Source organism: Eremothecium cymbalariae, chromosome 7, assembly GCF_000235365.1.
Source record: "Eremothecium cymbalariae DBVPG#7215 chromosome 7, complete sequence".
NCBI lineage: Eukaryota > Fungi > Ascomycota > Saccharomycetes > Saccharomycetales > Saccharomycetaceae > Eremothecium > Eremothecium cymbalariae.
The window spans coordinates 247,249-261,493 of record NC_016455.1 but is presented as its reverse complement, the minus strand read 5'-3'; the positions used below and the strand labels follow the sequence as shown (position 1 = coordinate 261,493).

The following is a 14,245-nucleotide window of genomic DNA, read 5'->3' as shown; positions in this document are numbered from 1 at the left end:
GGTAATGATTGAAATTGTTCCAGACGTTTTGGAGTATAAACGTATGTTACCTGCATGTTCATCGATAACTGTTTCTTGTTCGTATCCAAGTAAAGTGGTGGTTATTTAAGTATCCTGTTTCCCACATAAATGGTTGATTACTATGAGGTTTTGAAGGGGGAAATATTATTATTAGGAAAATAACTTACAGTTCTGTAAGCTTGATATTTGTAATTGGTTTGTGGGCAGAGTTCTCGCTTGTAGGGGGCTGTATGAATTTAGACGATATTGTGACGAACCAGGATCATTATCGGTATATCTGCATGCTATCCCTTGCTTCAGGACAAAAGAGAAATTGGAACTTTTTGGAATGTGGCTGAATTTATGAATAAGAGACGCTTAATTGCAACTTTCTGTTACCAATTCATTGAATACTAACCAGTTTTCAGCACCATTCACTACTTCATCTACGGAATATGTTACCATAACGAATAAAAGCAGTGACACTGTAGCATTTAAGGTCAAGACTACGGCACCAAAGATTTACTGTGTTAGACCAAACGCTGCTGTTGTAGCACCAGGGGAACAGGTTCAGATTCAAGTTATTCTCTTAGGCCTCAGTGAGGAGCCAGCTCCAGATTTCAAGTGTAAGGATAAGTTTTTGCTTATAACTTTACCGGCTCCTTACGAGTTGGGAGATTCTACTGTTGCTGAGGTTTGGCCCCAGCTGGAAGCAGAATTTAAACAGCAAGCTGTCTCCAAGAAGATTAAAGTGAAGTACTTGATAAACACTCAGTCAGGGAAAGCACCCGTGGACGACTTGGTAGCCGAAGAGGAACCAGGCGATGTCTCTCAAAATGCTTCTATGAATAAAGTAAATGAGAAAGCTGCTCCTGTTTTTGCTACTACCAGTGATGATGATGTTCCATCAGTTAATGCTGAGAAAAAGTCATCTGGCAACACGTTTTCTCTATTCCAGGACGGTGCTCCAATATTTAACCCAGCTTTGGTATTGCTTGCCGCGTTACTAGCGTTGGTTCTAGGCTGGTTGTATTATTAAACACTTTAAACATTATTATTATACCTATTAACCGACATGCGTAAAATAGATAACGTTCACACTACGATCTTTTTCTTTTTCTATTATTAACTATTATAACACCTTCTATTATTTTTGCTTATTTACCAAGTTTATTAGATCTCTTCTCACCACGAGAAATGCCCCAAGCACCTTTTATCCTGGCAAAACCTGAGCAAATAAAGCTGTATCAACACATCGAGATGGCGTGAATATAGGCTCCGACTTTTTTAGGTTTTCGCCACCAATTCAGTAGTAGTTTTAATTCCACAACTCAATTTATTCATTTTCTAGTAATATTATTCCTCTCCATCCCCCTCCACCCCCATCAGCCTCACATTTACACACAGATACGTCTGTAGCGTCTAAATACAGGCCTATAAACTTACCATGCCTAACAGCATAATTCGAAATGATCGCTTGTTTTTAAAATATACAATTCATTCTTTTTATTTATTAACAAAAAAACTGACTAAAACGAAGTTCTTAAAAACTCTCAAGCTTCCAAAGCCAATCTTCCCTTAGGGTTAGTGACCTTGATGCCCAAAGCTTTAGCTCTGGTCAAAATACCAACCCGATTCTTTGAAGAAACGTTGTGAGCAATTTCAGCAGCATAAGACTTGGTATGCATCATCAAAACTTCCAAATCCTTAATGTTAGAAACCAAATAAGTCTTGTGACCAGATGGAGACATAAACTTGGTTTTCTTGCTGGAACCGTAACCAATAGTTGGCTCAGAAATGTTACCTCTAAATCTTCTTCTAACAACGGAGTCAATACCCTTTTGCTTTCTCCAGTTCTCAGACACCCTGTGGTAACGGTCAGAGTGATGACGCTTGAACTTCTTGGTGTGTTTCTTCACAATCTTTGGGTGTGGTAGAGAAGCAGCCATCTAAATCATGCATTGTTAGTATTCTGTTTGTCTAAAAGAATATCATCTGTTTTGTTCAATAGATCTTTTGAATCGGTCTTTCTTCTTCGTTATCTCGTAAGCCACCAGTGCACACACTCTTGAGAATTAAAACAACGATAACAAAGCCCATCTTGCTTCACCATTTCCCTAAAAAATTCCACTCATATTCCCCATCTTACAGTAAAACAGACAACGATAAGTCACCCTTATACACCACTAGTCCACATACCTTTACTTTAACGTTCTTGCCTTTCTATATGAAACAGTAATTCACTATACGCTTATAGGACTGTAGAGAATCTCATCAACTTTTTTGTTAATTTACCGGTGTAGCACCGGTGAAGCAGGGTCCCACCACCATTCCTGTCTGGCTCCCCGCCCAGGATGGGAGCTAGACAGAAACCAGACAGAGCAGGCTACGCCCCGTTTGCGGTGTTCGGGACGCCGGCTGGCGCGGGGCTGCCGGTGGTTTGTCTCCTGGGCGGGGGCCGCCTCTCCACATCGCCTCATGGCCTTCTCCGTCTCCCACCGCTTCCGGCCTAAGACGCGCGAAGAAGCCATTGCGCACTTCCGTTGCAAACCAACATCCTTTTTGGTGTTTACGGAAGTTGAACAAAATGTATGGGTGCAAAACAGTCACGCGACAAGCAAAACATTACCCGGCAATCGATACTAACCCCACTCCCGATGTTCCAGCCGGATGTTGCCCTCTGCTCTTACTCCTAAATAAACTGTGGAGATTTGCAGTATACATCATAAATAACCAGTGAAGAGTAGAAAGTATTGGAGATATATTGTAGACAAAGGCTCTACTGAACTCCAAAATTAATTGCTGCAGTTCTGCTGTTCCTTTTGCTAACGGTCTGGAACGTTATACACAAGTATTACCGCAAGGCTGTCTGTCGATTACGAGTAAACCAAACATAATCGAACTTTGTCGAAGGAACGAAGACAACGAAAGCTGCGACTACGAGAAACACTACTCCAATTGAGCGTAACAGCTTCACGTAGAAACACACCATTGAACCAAGGTGACGTGGGTAGGTATAAAAACAACGTCAAACTATTGACTCACCATCCAAGTGCTTCCACCCAAGAGACTGGATAGTTAAGGTAAAAGCGAGATAATTACAGTAAACAGCAGCCAAGGACAAGAGAAAGATCTCCCAAAAACGTCAAACGAATACTGCTGAAGACTAATTAGTGGTCATAATCAATCAATTTTTAGCGGTGTTTCGTTTTTAATTTGTTTTCAAAAGGAAAAGGAAAAAATAAATTAATAATAATAATCATAATAACAATCCAAGAGCGATACGGACGGGGACAACTATAATATACATCGGATACGAATAAGAATAAGAATAATAGACGACGATATGGGTACACTGCACAACGAATCAACAATACCGTCATATTATTACTATGTAGATCCAAGTGGACCTGCTTATGAAGCTGAACAGCCTAATCCGCTAGATGATCTAATATCAGTTTATGGGCTGCAGGATATTTCCAGACAAGTGGCTAGGACAAATCCTGATGGGACGAAGGCTGTTAAGTTGCGCAAGTCGTATAAGAATCAAATACAGGATCTATCGGGGAAATTCTCTGTGATACCTAGTCGGGAGAATGGACGTGGCGGAGAGGTGACGCCAATTGTCTTCCAGCCGATTAATACGGATATGGTTCCACAAATGCGGAAGGAGAATGGGAAATTTAGTCAGGAAGAATGGAGAACGATGTTTATGAATCGTGATCATGCGTTGTTTGAGCAGCCTATGATGGATTGGGAGATGTGTGCTAAAGTCATTTCACAATTTGAGCGGAGTTATACTGGTGAGTTTAAGAATCAAGGGTTTGAAGTTGATGATTTGGCTTTTGATTTAGATGGTAGTGGCAGTAATACTAATGGGGTTGGAGGTAGTGGAGGAAGTGGAGGAGCAAGCAAGAGCAAGAAACGGAAAAGCAAATCTAATGGATCGTCGATGGCCACGCCGAACAGCGATATCCAAGATGATATTAAGCGAAGAAGATTAGAATGAATCGGATACGTTAATGATACGTTATGAGGAAGCTAGGGGGCGATTGTTGTATCTACCGTTTTTAACCAGTAGTATATGGGTGTGTAGAACCGTTAACGTAATAGGAAGGAATGGATTGACAAAAAGAGACTTCGATGATATATGGTAGGGGTTTTTTTTAATATATAATTACGGATGCCGCTGCTTCTAGGCTGGTGAGTGAAGGACAAGGAAGGTATTGTAAAAATGCAAGTGAGCGAGCATGTTATAATGAAATTATGTCAGTTTCTTAGGTAGTCTCTTAGATAGTTACCTAATTTCTGGGCACCGCGTTCTAGCGCTTCTTTGACCACTTCTAGATCTTCATCAGAGGTAAATGAGATGTCCACTAATGGATTATTCTGAGAGGTATAAGGGGTAGAGCTAGTACCTTGCAATTGGGATTGGTCATCTTCACCAAAGTAGGAGGATGAAGAAATAGAAGTTGCATTGTTGAAATCTTTCTTGAGCCTTTCCTTTGCTTCTTTACTTGCGTCTTCATCATAGCCGCCGCGGCCAAATAGTTGATCCGAGGAGATCGCCTTCTGAGAGCCGAATTTTGCAGCTAACTGGCCTGTATATTTTGGACCAGTGGCAGCTCGCTTCGATTCTTTTGCTTCATTAGCCAATTTTATTGCGTCATTCTTTGTCATACCAAACCCCAACTTAGCAAGCTTTGGTTGCACATCATCGACGGACGGGATAACACCTCCTGCTTTTATTTGATCAAATTTGATTCCATCGTCGTAGGGATTATCTTCAAAATCACTAGAATTACCAAACGTAGAATCTTTACCGGAGGAAGGTTGGAGTTTGATTTGTTTTGGTTGCGTGTAGCTAGAAGAGCTTAGGGTATGTCTTCTAGAGTCCAAAGAAGACGTAGAGGATGCTAATGCAGCCATTTCTTGCTCTTCCTTTGCTTCTTTCTCAAACTGGTCAAACAAATCGGTATCAGCCCTTTTAACAGTGGTCTTAACTGGCTTCCTTGAAGTTAAAATAGAGTGTTTTTTGGCTCCACTACCACCACCAGAAGCATTGGTCGATGATGTTGAGAGAAGCGGCATTCTTCTTCTACCAACAGGCGCGTTGAGAATGGTACTTCTACTACCATTGTTGAGAGTACCGCTTGTAGAGTTGGGCGTCAGTATTTTTGGAGAAGATGCCGACGAAGCTGGTTTCTCCCAAGTGGAAAAGAAGTCATCCACACTGTTATTTTTAGAAGTATTATCTGAGTCACCAGATTCTAAATCATCATCAGTCGTGAAAATAAGTTCTCGAGGATGTTGTTCACGATCCTTTAGCACCCTTTTATTTAAGTGTGCTTTGTAGTTTTTCGCGACAGTACTAGTATACTTCACCCGCTTATCCATCTTGTAGTCCAAAAACTGTTTGCCGTTGTTCTTTAAAAAATATTCACGGGCACGATGATTGCCACCTAACTTGAAGTTCCTCAAGTTGTTCACAGTCCATTTATCAAGATTTGAGGACTTTACAAACGTAATATGTACCCCCAGTTTCCTATGCTCTCCAGAACATTGGATACAAAGCATTATCCCAAATGGAACCGAAGTCCATGTTGGATTCTTATTCCCACAATCAAAACAAACCTTGTTCTCTCCTTTACTGTTCAATTTGCTAAACACTCCATCACTCACTGATTTATCCACGTATATGTCTCCTGCGTCTTCAGACATCGTTGTTCTCTATACGCCGGTTTGTTTTATATTATATTAATCAATATCTGTCCTTATTATTCTTGCACTTTAGAAACACATGAAACACACAAAATACACGAAACAAACGCCCAAATAATTCTTGCTGTTTCCAATTATATGAATACCACTCCTGATTACCTCCGCTGCTTGCCACTGTCTATGTTAGATATATTACGTCGTGATTAAATTAGTTTTGCTACTTTATATGAACGGAACAGCTGCATTTTCGGCTTTGACTTGTCATTTTATACAGGTATGCCATTCTTGCCACGTGATCATATCTAAAATGCAGGATGCCATTAAAACGGACAGTTAACACAGATTGACAAGCCATTGTTGAATTAAAAAGGGTATACTTCTTCTCTAACTATATGATCTATATTGTAGGATGTACAAAAGATATCAAGTCTACTTTTTTCTATCTTTCGGTCTTTCACCCTCTTTTCCACCGTGTAATTCTCCCCGGTATGGGAATACATCGTCCAACGGTCGCCAATATCTAATCTTATAATTAGACCTTTGTCTCCCAATACCCAACATTGTTTAGAAAAATGATAGCCACGTCACATACTTGTACCACCTGGGCTCAACGAGAATACATTCTGCTTCGGCATACACAGTGGGAGAACCGCTTCCCAGCTTCCAGGAACTCGACTTTTCGGGTACCGATTCCAATGTACCCTTGATGATACATTTACGACCTTTGGTTTCAACCACATGCGCCCTCAATGCTAGGGTGGAGTCCGCAGGAATATCTCGCTGGTACTTGATGTTTAAACGACCTGTTACACCCTTCTTGTTTGGTAGTGTAGGAAACCCACAAAAGCACAACGCTTCATCTAACAACAAAGCCAAGACTCCTTTATGAATATTACCGTTCTCAGAGCTGAGGCCCTCACCTAAATGGTAAAAAGCTGTCATTGAACGATTCTCATGATCTTGAAATATAACCGGATCAATTTCAATATGGTTCCTACCAAACAAGAGCCCCTGAGATATACTATTGTTTCTATGTTTACCGGGAACCAATTCTGACTGCCGCATCATTACAAAGTTCTCTGTCAACTTCTTAAATTCCTCCGTTTGTGCTAATCTATCCAAGATATCTACCCTTTGTTCGGATTCATTCCGCGGTCCCTGGCCCTGAGATTCAGATCCTGTCTGCCACGCTTGACCAAAACTAATAAAGCCTGCAGCAAACCCAGCTGATGGTAGAATAAACGTTCTATTGATCAGTCTAAATAACATTCCTTTGTAAAAACCCTTTCGTATGGCTAATTGAATTCTATTCTCGTGTCGCCTTCTTGCCTTTCTTGCCGGATTGCTTTATGAAGAGAACTAAGTGAACATCGCTAAATATTTTGAAAGCATGTTCTTATCCCCAAGTTGTCATTAGTCCCTTCAAAGCCCGAAGATGTCCGGTGGCGTAGCAGTTCTACCTCCTCCCTCAGCGCTATCTCGTGGCATAGAAGGTCCTCTAGTTGAAAACGAATACTAGGGTTCTGATTACTCACTGCCAGTCCGCTGATTATATATGTTATACAAAGTTTAGGCATCGAATCACAAACAATTCTATGTTGGCCGTTGCAAATCATGTAAATTCCTGTTTAGTGAATACGGTCAGCCCTTTTACTTATTCCTGCCTTGTATGTATATATATATATATTTACGCACTGCTGATGGGATTAGTTAATGAAAATTTGGCATGCTATTTAAACTTCATCATTCTCCGCTCTATTAAAAACAATTTTGGTATTTGAAATCCAACAAGCTTTAGGTTTCAATATTTTCGAATTATTTTGCAATGGTTAAAGGTAAGGAGGAGGTTGCAGTGATTGGTGCTGGTTTAGTTGGTTGTTTAGCTGCCATTGGGCTGTCGAAAAAGGGCTATAATGTATCGTTGTTCGACTATCGTTCTGATCCACGGCTGGTGCCCAAGTGCGATAGAAACCTGAGGTCTATCAATCTCGCTATTTCTGCTCGTGGCATAACAGCTCTCCAATATGTCGATTACGAAATGAGCCAACGTTTACTAAGTGATATAATTCCCATATGTGGACGGATGGTTCATGACTTGAAGGGGAATCTCGACTCGCAGCTATACGGTCTTTTCGGTGAATCTATTAATTCTATTGATAGGGATATTTTGAACAACAAACTCCTCGATGAAGTCGATGGGGTTGACGAAATTAAGCTGTATTTTGGTTACAAGTTGACAAATCTCAGATTTAGTGATGTAAAGCAGACTGCTGTTTTCACTATGGATGGAGGAAAGCTGCAGAAGTCATTAGAATTTGATTTTATAGTTGGATGTGATGGTGCGTATTCCAAAACACGCTATGAGCTGCAACGTGAAATAAGAATGGATTTTTCACAAGAGTATATTGATTGCTGCTACTTGGAGTTATCTATCCCAGCTACTAAGGATTTTGTCAGCAGGTTCAACGGCCATTTCGCAATATCTCCCGACTATCTACACATATGGCCGCGCCATAATTATATGTTGATGGGCTTGCCTAACAAGGACGGTTCATTTACATGCACATTTTTTGGTCCTTGGTCGTTGGTAGAAAGTTTTAAGTCTACTGACGAAATTAAAAACTTCCTGTGTCACAACTTCCCCGATGTAATAGACCTCATCGGTTTGGAAAATGCAGTATATGCATTTGAACATAAAGATAGGGGCGCATTGATGTGCGTTCAGTGCTCTCCACAACATTTGGACGGTGGTAGATGCATCATTTTAGGTGATGCTTCCCATTCAATGGTTCCATTCTATGGTCAAGGTATGAACTGTGGGTTTGAGGATGTTCGAGTGTTGATGCAATTGTTAGATAAAAATAACTTAGATAGGAACGCTGCATTTCAAGAATACACATCTTCAAGACAAAAGGATCTACTGGCAATCGTCCAGCTGGCCAAGAGTAACTACAAGGATATGTCACATGGTGTTATCTCAAAGCTGCATCTGTTTAAAAGGAAGCTGGATCGAATATTCGGTAGAATTTTAGGGAATAGGTGGGTCCCTATATATACAATGGTATCATTTAGAGCTGATATCCCTTACCACGTTGCTCTACAAGTTGGGAAGAAGCATAATATGATCTTAAACTTTACTCAGGCATTGTTAGCTGGTACTGCCTTTTGGGGAGCACTTAAAGTTCTAAAAACATTTGGACCAAATGCACAGAAATTATTAACTTGAGCATACTTCATGAAATGTATAGAGCATTTTGAATCATTTTCATGTACTATCAACTGCCTCGATGATTTGCTCATCTCGTCGGCGGAAATTGGCGACGTGAACGGAAGTACCTCGCGTGTAAGTCTAAAAACGCATTTGATTCCCTTCAACATATGTTATGTACAAAATATAAAATGTATAACGATAGTTATTAAATATTGAAAGACATCAGAGTAGTTTCAGGATAAGGATACCTACCAGGATGACTACGCACCTACGGTATGACGATGAAGATCAGGGCATATTCACGAATAAGTCCACAATGATGGCAAACTTTGAAGAATGGATCAAGATGGCCACTGATAACAAGATTAATTCCAGAAATAGTTGGAATTTTGCATTGATTGATTACTTCCACGATTTGAATGTGTTAAAAGACGCAGAAGATAATATTAACTTTCAGAAGGCAAGCGCCACTTTAGATGGGTGTATTAAAATTTATTCTTCTCGTGTCGATTCTGTTGCGAGTGAAACTGGAAAGTTATTAAGTGGACTGGCTCAACGTCGAAACAAGGATTCGAACGGTGACAATTCGAACGGCGAAAAGGATGAAGTAGATAAGGATGAAATTGAGATTGACCCTGTTACAGGGATGCTTATATCCAAAGATAATGTAAATGAAGCTAAGAAGAGAAGGAACTACAATAGAGTCTTAGAGACCACCTTAGTGCAATTTGACACTATTAAGATAAAAGAATTAGACCAGGAGCTGACCATAGATCCTCTATTTAAAAAGGCTTTGGCCGATTTCGATGAAGGCGGTGCCAAAAGTCTGTTGGTAAACACTCTAGATGTTGATGAAAATTTACGAGTTGTGTTTGATGCTAATGCCACTGATATGGATGGATCGAAGCAATCGAATACATTTCAAGCGAATGAGGAAAAAGTGGCAGCAGATCTAATAGATGATTCAAACCCGGATCTTGGAAGGAGCAACTCTGACAATGAAAGTCCAGCAAAAGTGTCAGCTGAACTCGAGGAATCTGACACATCTGAAACATCAGTTTCCATAGATTCTATGACCTCTTATTCTGTAGAGGACGAAATTCTAGCACTTGGAATCAAGTTCCTGAGTTTTGACCAAATCAGTACTTCAGATATTTGTCCATCCATGTCTCAATTGAAAGCTGCCGTTCAGGATATAGACCGAGCCAAAACGTTTATTGAGGACGTTAATAATAAGTTTGACAATTTTCTAACAGAACAAGATATGCAGGAAGCTATTCCTGAAACATTGGGGGTTAATGATACAGATGAATTTTATGAATTACCGGGCCAAGATGATGAAGTCTTTAATGATGATAACACTGACTTAAATAAAACCACACCAGATAATGAAAACACAGAGTCTAATTTCATTAATAATATCATGGACCAGGAATTACTAGCATATTTTGACAATTTTTTCAAAAAAAGTTGGCGTGGTAGAGAGCATTGGAAAGTGCACAATTATAAGCACAAACTAAGAATCCATAAAGAAAACCAAGAGAATCCTGATGACGTAAAGAATTCAAAAGACAGTTCTGGTGGTGAAGAAAAGGAAGCCAAAAAGAAGAACAAAAAGGAAAATAGCTTCATTGACTTTTTTGACTTGGAAGGAAACATAGAAGAAACGATATTTGCAGTATCCAAGACTCTGATAGAAATCCCTCAGAAACATAGAGAAGACGAGTCCCATCACATATTGCCCAATGATTATCAATTTTCAGCCGATAGAATCACCAGATTATTTATTAAACCTGATCAACGGATGTCATTCTTTTCTCTTAAGAAGCAGAATCCTCATGGACATAAGGATGCAGATGTCGTACAATTTCAGAATACCGAAGCAGGACAAAACGGCGGCAGATATGAAATTGCTGACGAAAAGTTTTGGGCAGAAAATTATAAGATGAAAGATCAGTCCGCGGCTGCACCAACATGTTCTCAGCTATCTACTGACAATAATCCTAATCTTGATCTTAGCCCCACATTCGAAGACGATTGTGGAATAGATTTTAACCAAGCTTTTGAGGGCGGGGATCCCCATGAATCTGATGGTTATGAAGATGAAGAAGATGCTCAAGAGTGTATTCCCGCCACTCAAAACATAATCAAAACAGAAGACAAAGTCACATTTTCCAGAACTGCAAAGAAAGTAGACGTAAGGAGGTTAAAAAATAATATATGGAAATCAATTACTTCTAGGATAGGACAGCAACCCACTCCCCTGCCAACTAAAGAGAATCAACCTACATATTCCAACACTACCGACCTCAAGTTCACAGATATTGCGACTGACATATTTAAAATGTATTCTGAAAAGACTCGTAAGGATCTATCCACCAGTTTCTGTTTCATATGTCTGCTCCATTTAGCCAATGAACATGGCTTCTCAATAACACAAACTGATGACCATAAGGATCTCTTTATCCAGTTCCAACAAGAAGATACTGCATAATTTCTATTGAACCTGTAGTTGATCAATAAGACAGCTTACTCAACTCTTGAGTACAAGTCACGTGACTACCAACTTAGCTACTATTGTGTCACATGATCATTATTCCCACCTTGGCTGCTCACAAATGGCCTCACTAAATTTATATTAACGGTATCTGTAACCTTTCAAATTTGACATCTCTATAGACTTAACTGTGTTCTAAACAGTTGATCGATCAATCGATACGTCCGGAGGATCCCATCACAGTATGATACACACAGTGCGCAGAACGCGAACCAAGTTGAAAGCTGCTGCCGTAAAATACATTATATCTCCTTGGAATAGCGCTACAGCAGTTAATATCTTATTGCCATTCACATAGGTAGCTCGACACTGAGCTTTATAAACCTGATGCCCACAGTTTGATATTTATACGTATATAGTGATTGTAGATAAATTCAACAGAATTGGAAATTTTGCCACCAGAAGAAAACGAAGGAAGGCTTAATGCAGCTTCTAAGTAACAATAAGAACGGTAACGAAGTACTATTTAGTCGCTGTGGAAGCGTTTGACGTGAGTTTTAAAGTCCATAGCCGTTTTATTGAACACAACCAGTGCTTTAACTCATTATGAGTTTTCGTAATTTGGTTTTGAAGACTTTAGGCGCAACGGACGCTAGGCTGGCGATGAAGGTAGCGTCGAAACAGATGGCCATGCTCTCTCCTTTGGTATTAAGGAGCAGTACGCATTTTGGTAGGATTAAGATGGGGAGGTCGTATTATTATCGCGGTATACATACATCTCCCATTTTAAGTGATAGCGCCAAGGAAGTTAAGCCTGAAAATGTGTCTACCGAGGGGCCTGTTGTACACTCTGTATTAGCGGAGAAAGAGCAGGAAGCGAATAAGGATCTATCTAATGCTGAAGCCCAAGCCAATTTCTATAAGTTACTTTTAAGTTCTAACTACCCTCAATATGTGGTTTCACGGTTTGAAACACCAGGAATTGCTTCTTCTTCTGAATGTCTAAAATTGTACATGGAGGCGTTGCAACGGGTTGGTAGAGTTGCTGATGCAGAGAACGTCAGGCAATCTTTAGTGATGCCAGATTCTGCAGGTGTAATACCACCTGCAATGAACCATAGCGCAGGAGGTTCATCACAAGCCTCATATTACCCTACATCCCCTTCACATGTTCCAGGCTATGGTTCAAGAAAAGAGCCGCTACATGTTGTAGTGACAGAATCGACCTTTACGATTATTTCTAGATGGATCAAGTGGATTATTGTGTTTGGAACCGTTACATATGGTTTATCTGGAGTATTTAAGTTCGTTTCAGAGAACACCACCTGGAAGACTTCTGAAACCGCTGATAAGTCTGTTGATGTTGCTAAGACAAACGTAAAGTTTGAGGATGTTCGTGGTTGTGATGAGGCTCGTGCAGAATTGGAAGAAATTGTAGATTTCTTGAAAGACCCTACTAAATACGAATCTCTTGGTGGAAATTTGCCCAAGGGTGTATTGTTGACAGGCCCACCAGGGACAGGTAAGACACTGTTAGCAAGAGCAACAGCAGGTGAAGCAGGCGTTGATTTCTTCTTTATGTCAGGTTCTGAATTCGATGAAATTTACGTAGGGGTAGGTGCAAAGCGTATACGTGAGCTTTTCGCTCACGCTCGTGCACATGCTCCAGCCATTATTTTCATTGATGAATTAGATGCCATTGGTGGGAAGCGTAACCCGAAGGATCAAGCCTACGCCAAACAAACTTTGAATCAGTTGCTGGTTGAATTAGACGGTTTCTCTCAAAGTAGCGGCATCATCATTATTGGTGCTACTAACTTTCCTGAATCTTTGGATAAGGCGCTAACCAGACCTGGTAGATTTGATAAAGTTGTAACCGTTGATCTCCCAGATGTCCGCGGACGTGCTGATATTTTGCAACATCACATGAAAAAAGTCACTTTGGCTGCTGGGGTAGATCCTTACATTATTGCTCGTGGTACGCCAGGTTTATCAGGTGCCGAATTGATGAACTTAGTCAATCAAGCTGCTGTGTACGCATGCCAACAAAATGCTATTGCTGTTGATATGTCTCATTTAGAATGGGCCAAAGATAAGATATTGATGGGTGCTGAAAGAAAAACTATGGTTTTAACCGAAGCAACTAGGAGGGCGACTGCATACCACGAGGCAGGGCACGCTATTATGGCGTTGTATACTCCGGGTGCCGTTCCATTATACAAGGCAACAATCTTGCCTAGGGGCAGAGCTCTAGGTATTACTTTCCAATTACCAGAGATGGACAAAGTAGACATAACCAAAAAGGAATGCCTTGCTCGTTTAGATGTTTGTATGGGTGGTAAGATTGCCGAGGAGTTGATTTATGGTAAGGAAAATACCACAAGCGGATGCGGTTCCGATTTACAAAATGCTACTAGTACTGCAAGGGCGATGGTTACCCAGTATGGGATGAGTGATCATGTGGGGCCGGTTAACCTTGCAGACCAATGGGAAACTTGGTCTGATAAAATCCGCGACATTGCTGATAACGAGGTCGTTGAGCTTTTAAAGGCTTCTGAGGAAAGAACCAGAGATGTCCTCTCTGATAAGAAACACGAGCTGCATAGATTAGCCCAAGGTTTAATGGAGTACGAAACTTTGGACAGCTTCGAAATACAAAAGGTTTGTAGTGGTGAAACGATTAATAAGGGTAAAAAAGCTACAAATAAAGTAGTCGAGGGACCGGACAGTGACGAACGTAAAGGGTTTGGAGGTGATAAATCTAAGATACCTGTGTTGATCAATGCATAAATACCGTATATCACCAAAACTAAAAC

General features: G+C 40.4%; 8 protein-coding genes across 8 annotated transcripts; 5 read left to right on the top strand and 3 right to left on the bottom strand.

Moving 5' to 3' along the window:
• Positions 1–4: 4 nt before the first annotated feature.
• Positions 5–1,039, top strand: SCS22 (phospholipid metabolism-regulating protein SCS22; the record flags this gene model as incomplete). Its single annotated transcript, XM_003647749.1, has 2 exons — positions 5–41; positions 429–1,039. 2 exons carry the CDS (start codon positions 5–7, stop codon positions 1,037–1,039), a joined length of 648 nt encoding a protein of 215 aa, XP_003647797.1.
• A 514-nt stretch (positions 1,040–1,553) lies between these two features.
• Positions 1,554–1,949, bottom strand: RPL32 (60S ribosomal protein eL32; the record flags this gene model as incomplete). Its single annotated transcript, XM_003647748.1, has 1 exon — positions 1,554–1,949. One exon carries the CDS (start codon positions 1,947–1,949, stop codon positions 1,554–1,556), a length of 396 nt encoding a protein of 131 aa, XP_003647796.1.
• Positions 1,950–3,346: 1,397 nt separating this feature from the next.
• ROX3 (Rox3p) lies at positions 3,347–4,009 on the top strand (the record flags this gene model as incomplete). Its single annotated transcript, XM_003647747.1, has 1 exon — positions 3,347–4,009. One exon carries the CDS (start codon positions 3,347–3,349, stop codon positions 4,007–4,009), a length of 663 nt encoding a protein of 220 aa, XP_003647795.1.
• Positions 4,010–4,269: 260 nt separating this feature from the next.
• Positions 4,270–5,721, bottom strand: GLO3 (ADP-ribosylation factor GTPase-activating protein; the record flags this gene model as incomplete). The annotated part of the gene is made up of 1 exon (XM_003647746.1): positions 4,270–5,721. The coding sequence occupies one exon, from the start codon at positions 5,719–5,721 to the stop codon at positions 4,270–4,272; it is 1,452 nt and encodes a 483-aa protein (XP_003647794.1).
• Positions 5,722–6,285: 564 nt separating this feature from the next.
• Positions 6,286–6,990, bottom strand: MRX3 (Mrx3p; the record flags this gene model as incomplete). Its single annotated transcript, XM_003647745.1, has 1 exon — positions 6,286–6,990. The coding sequence occupies one exon, from the start codon at positions 6,988–6,990 to the stop codon at positions 6,286–6,288; it is 705 nt and encodes a 234-aa protein (XP_003647793.1).
• Positions 6,991–7,546: 556 nt separating this feature from the next.
• Positions 7,547–8,947, top strand: BNA4 (kynurenine 3-monooxygenase; the record flags this gene model as incomplete). The annotated part of the gene is made up of 1 exon (XM_003647744.1): positions 7,547–8,947. The coding sequence occupies one exon, from the start codon at positions 7,547–7,549 to the stop codon at positions 8,945–8,947; it is 1,401 nt and encodes a 466-aa protein (XP_003647792.1).
• Positions 8,948–9,188: 241 nt separating this feature from the next.
• BRN1 (condensin subunit BRN1) lies at positions 9,189–11,426 on the top strand (the record flags this gene model as incomplete). Its single annotated transcript, XM_003647743.1, has 1 exon — positions 9,189–11,426. The coding sequence occupies one exon, from the start codon at positions 9,189–9,191 to the stop codon at positions 11,424–11,426; it is 2,238 nt and encodes a 745-aa protein (XP_003647791.1).
• A 609-nt stretch (positions 11,427–12,035) lies between these two features.
• On the top strand, positions 12,036–14,219 carry YME1 (i-AAA protease YME1; the record flags this gene model as incomplete). The annotated part of the gene is made up of 1 exon (XM_003647742.1): positions 12,036–14,219. The coding sequence occupies one exon, from the start codon at positions 12,036–12,038 to the stop codon at positions 14,217–14,219; it is 2,184 nt and encodes a 727-aa protein (XP_003647790.1).
• Positions 14,220–14,245: the final 26 nt, after the last annotated feature.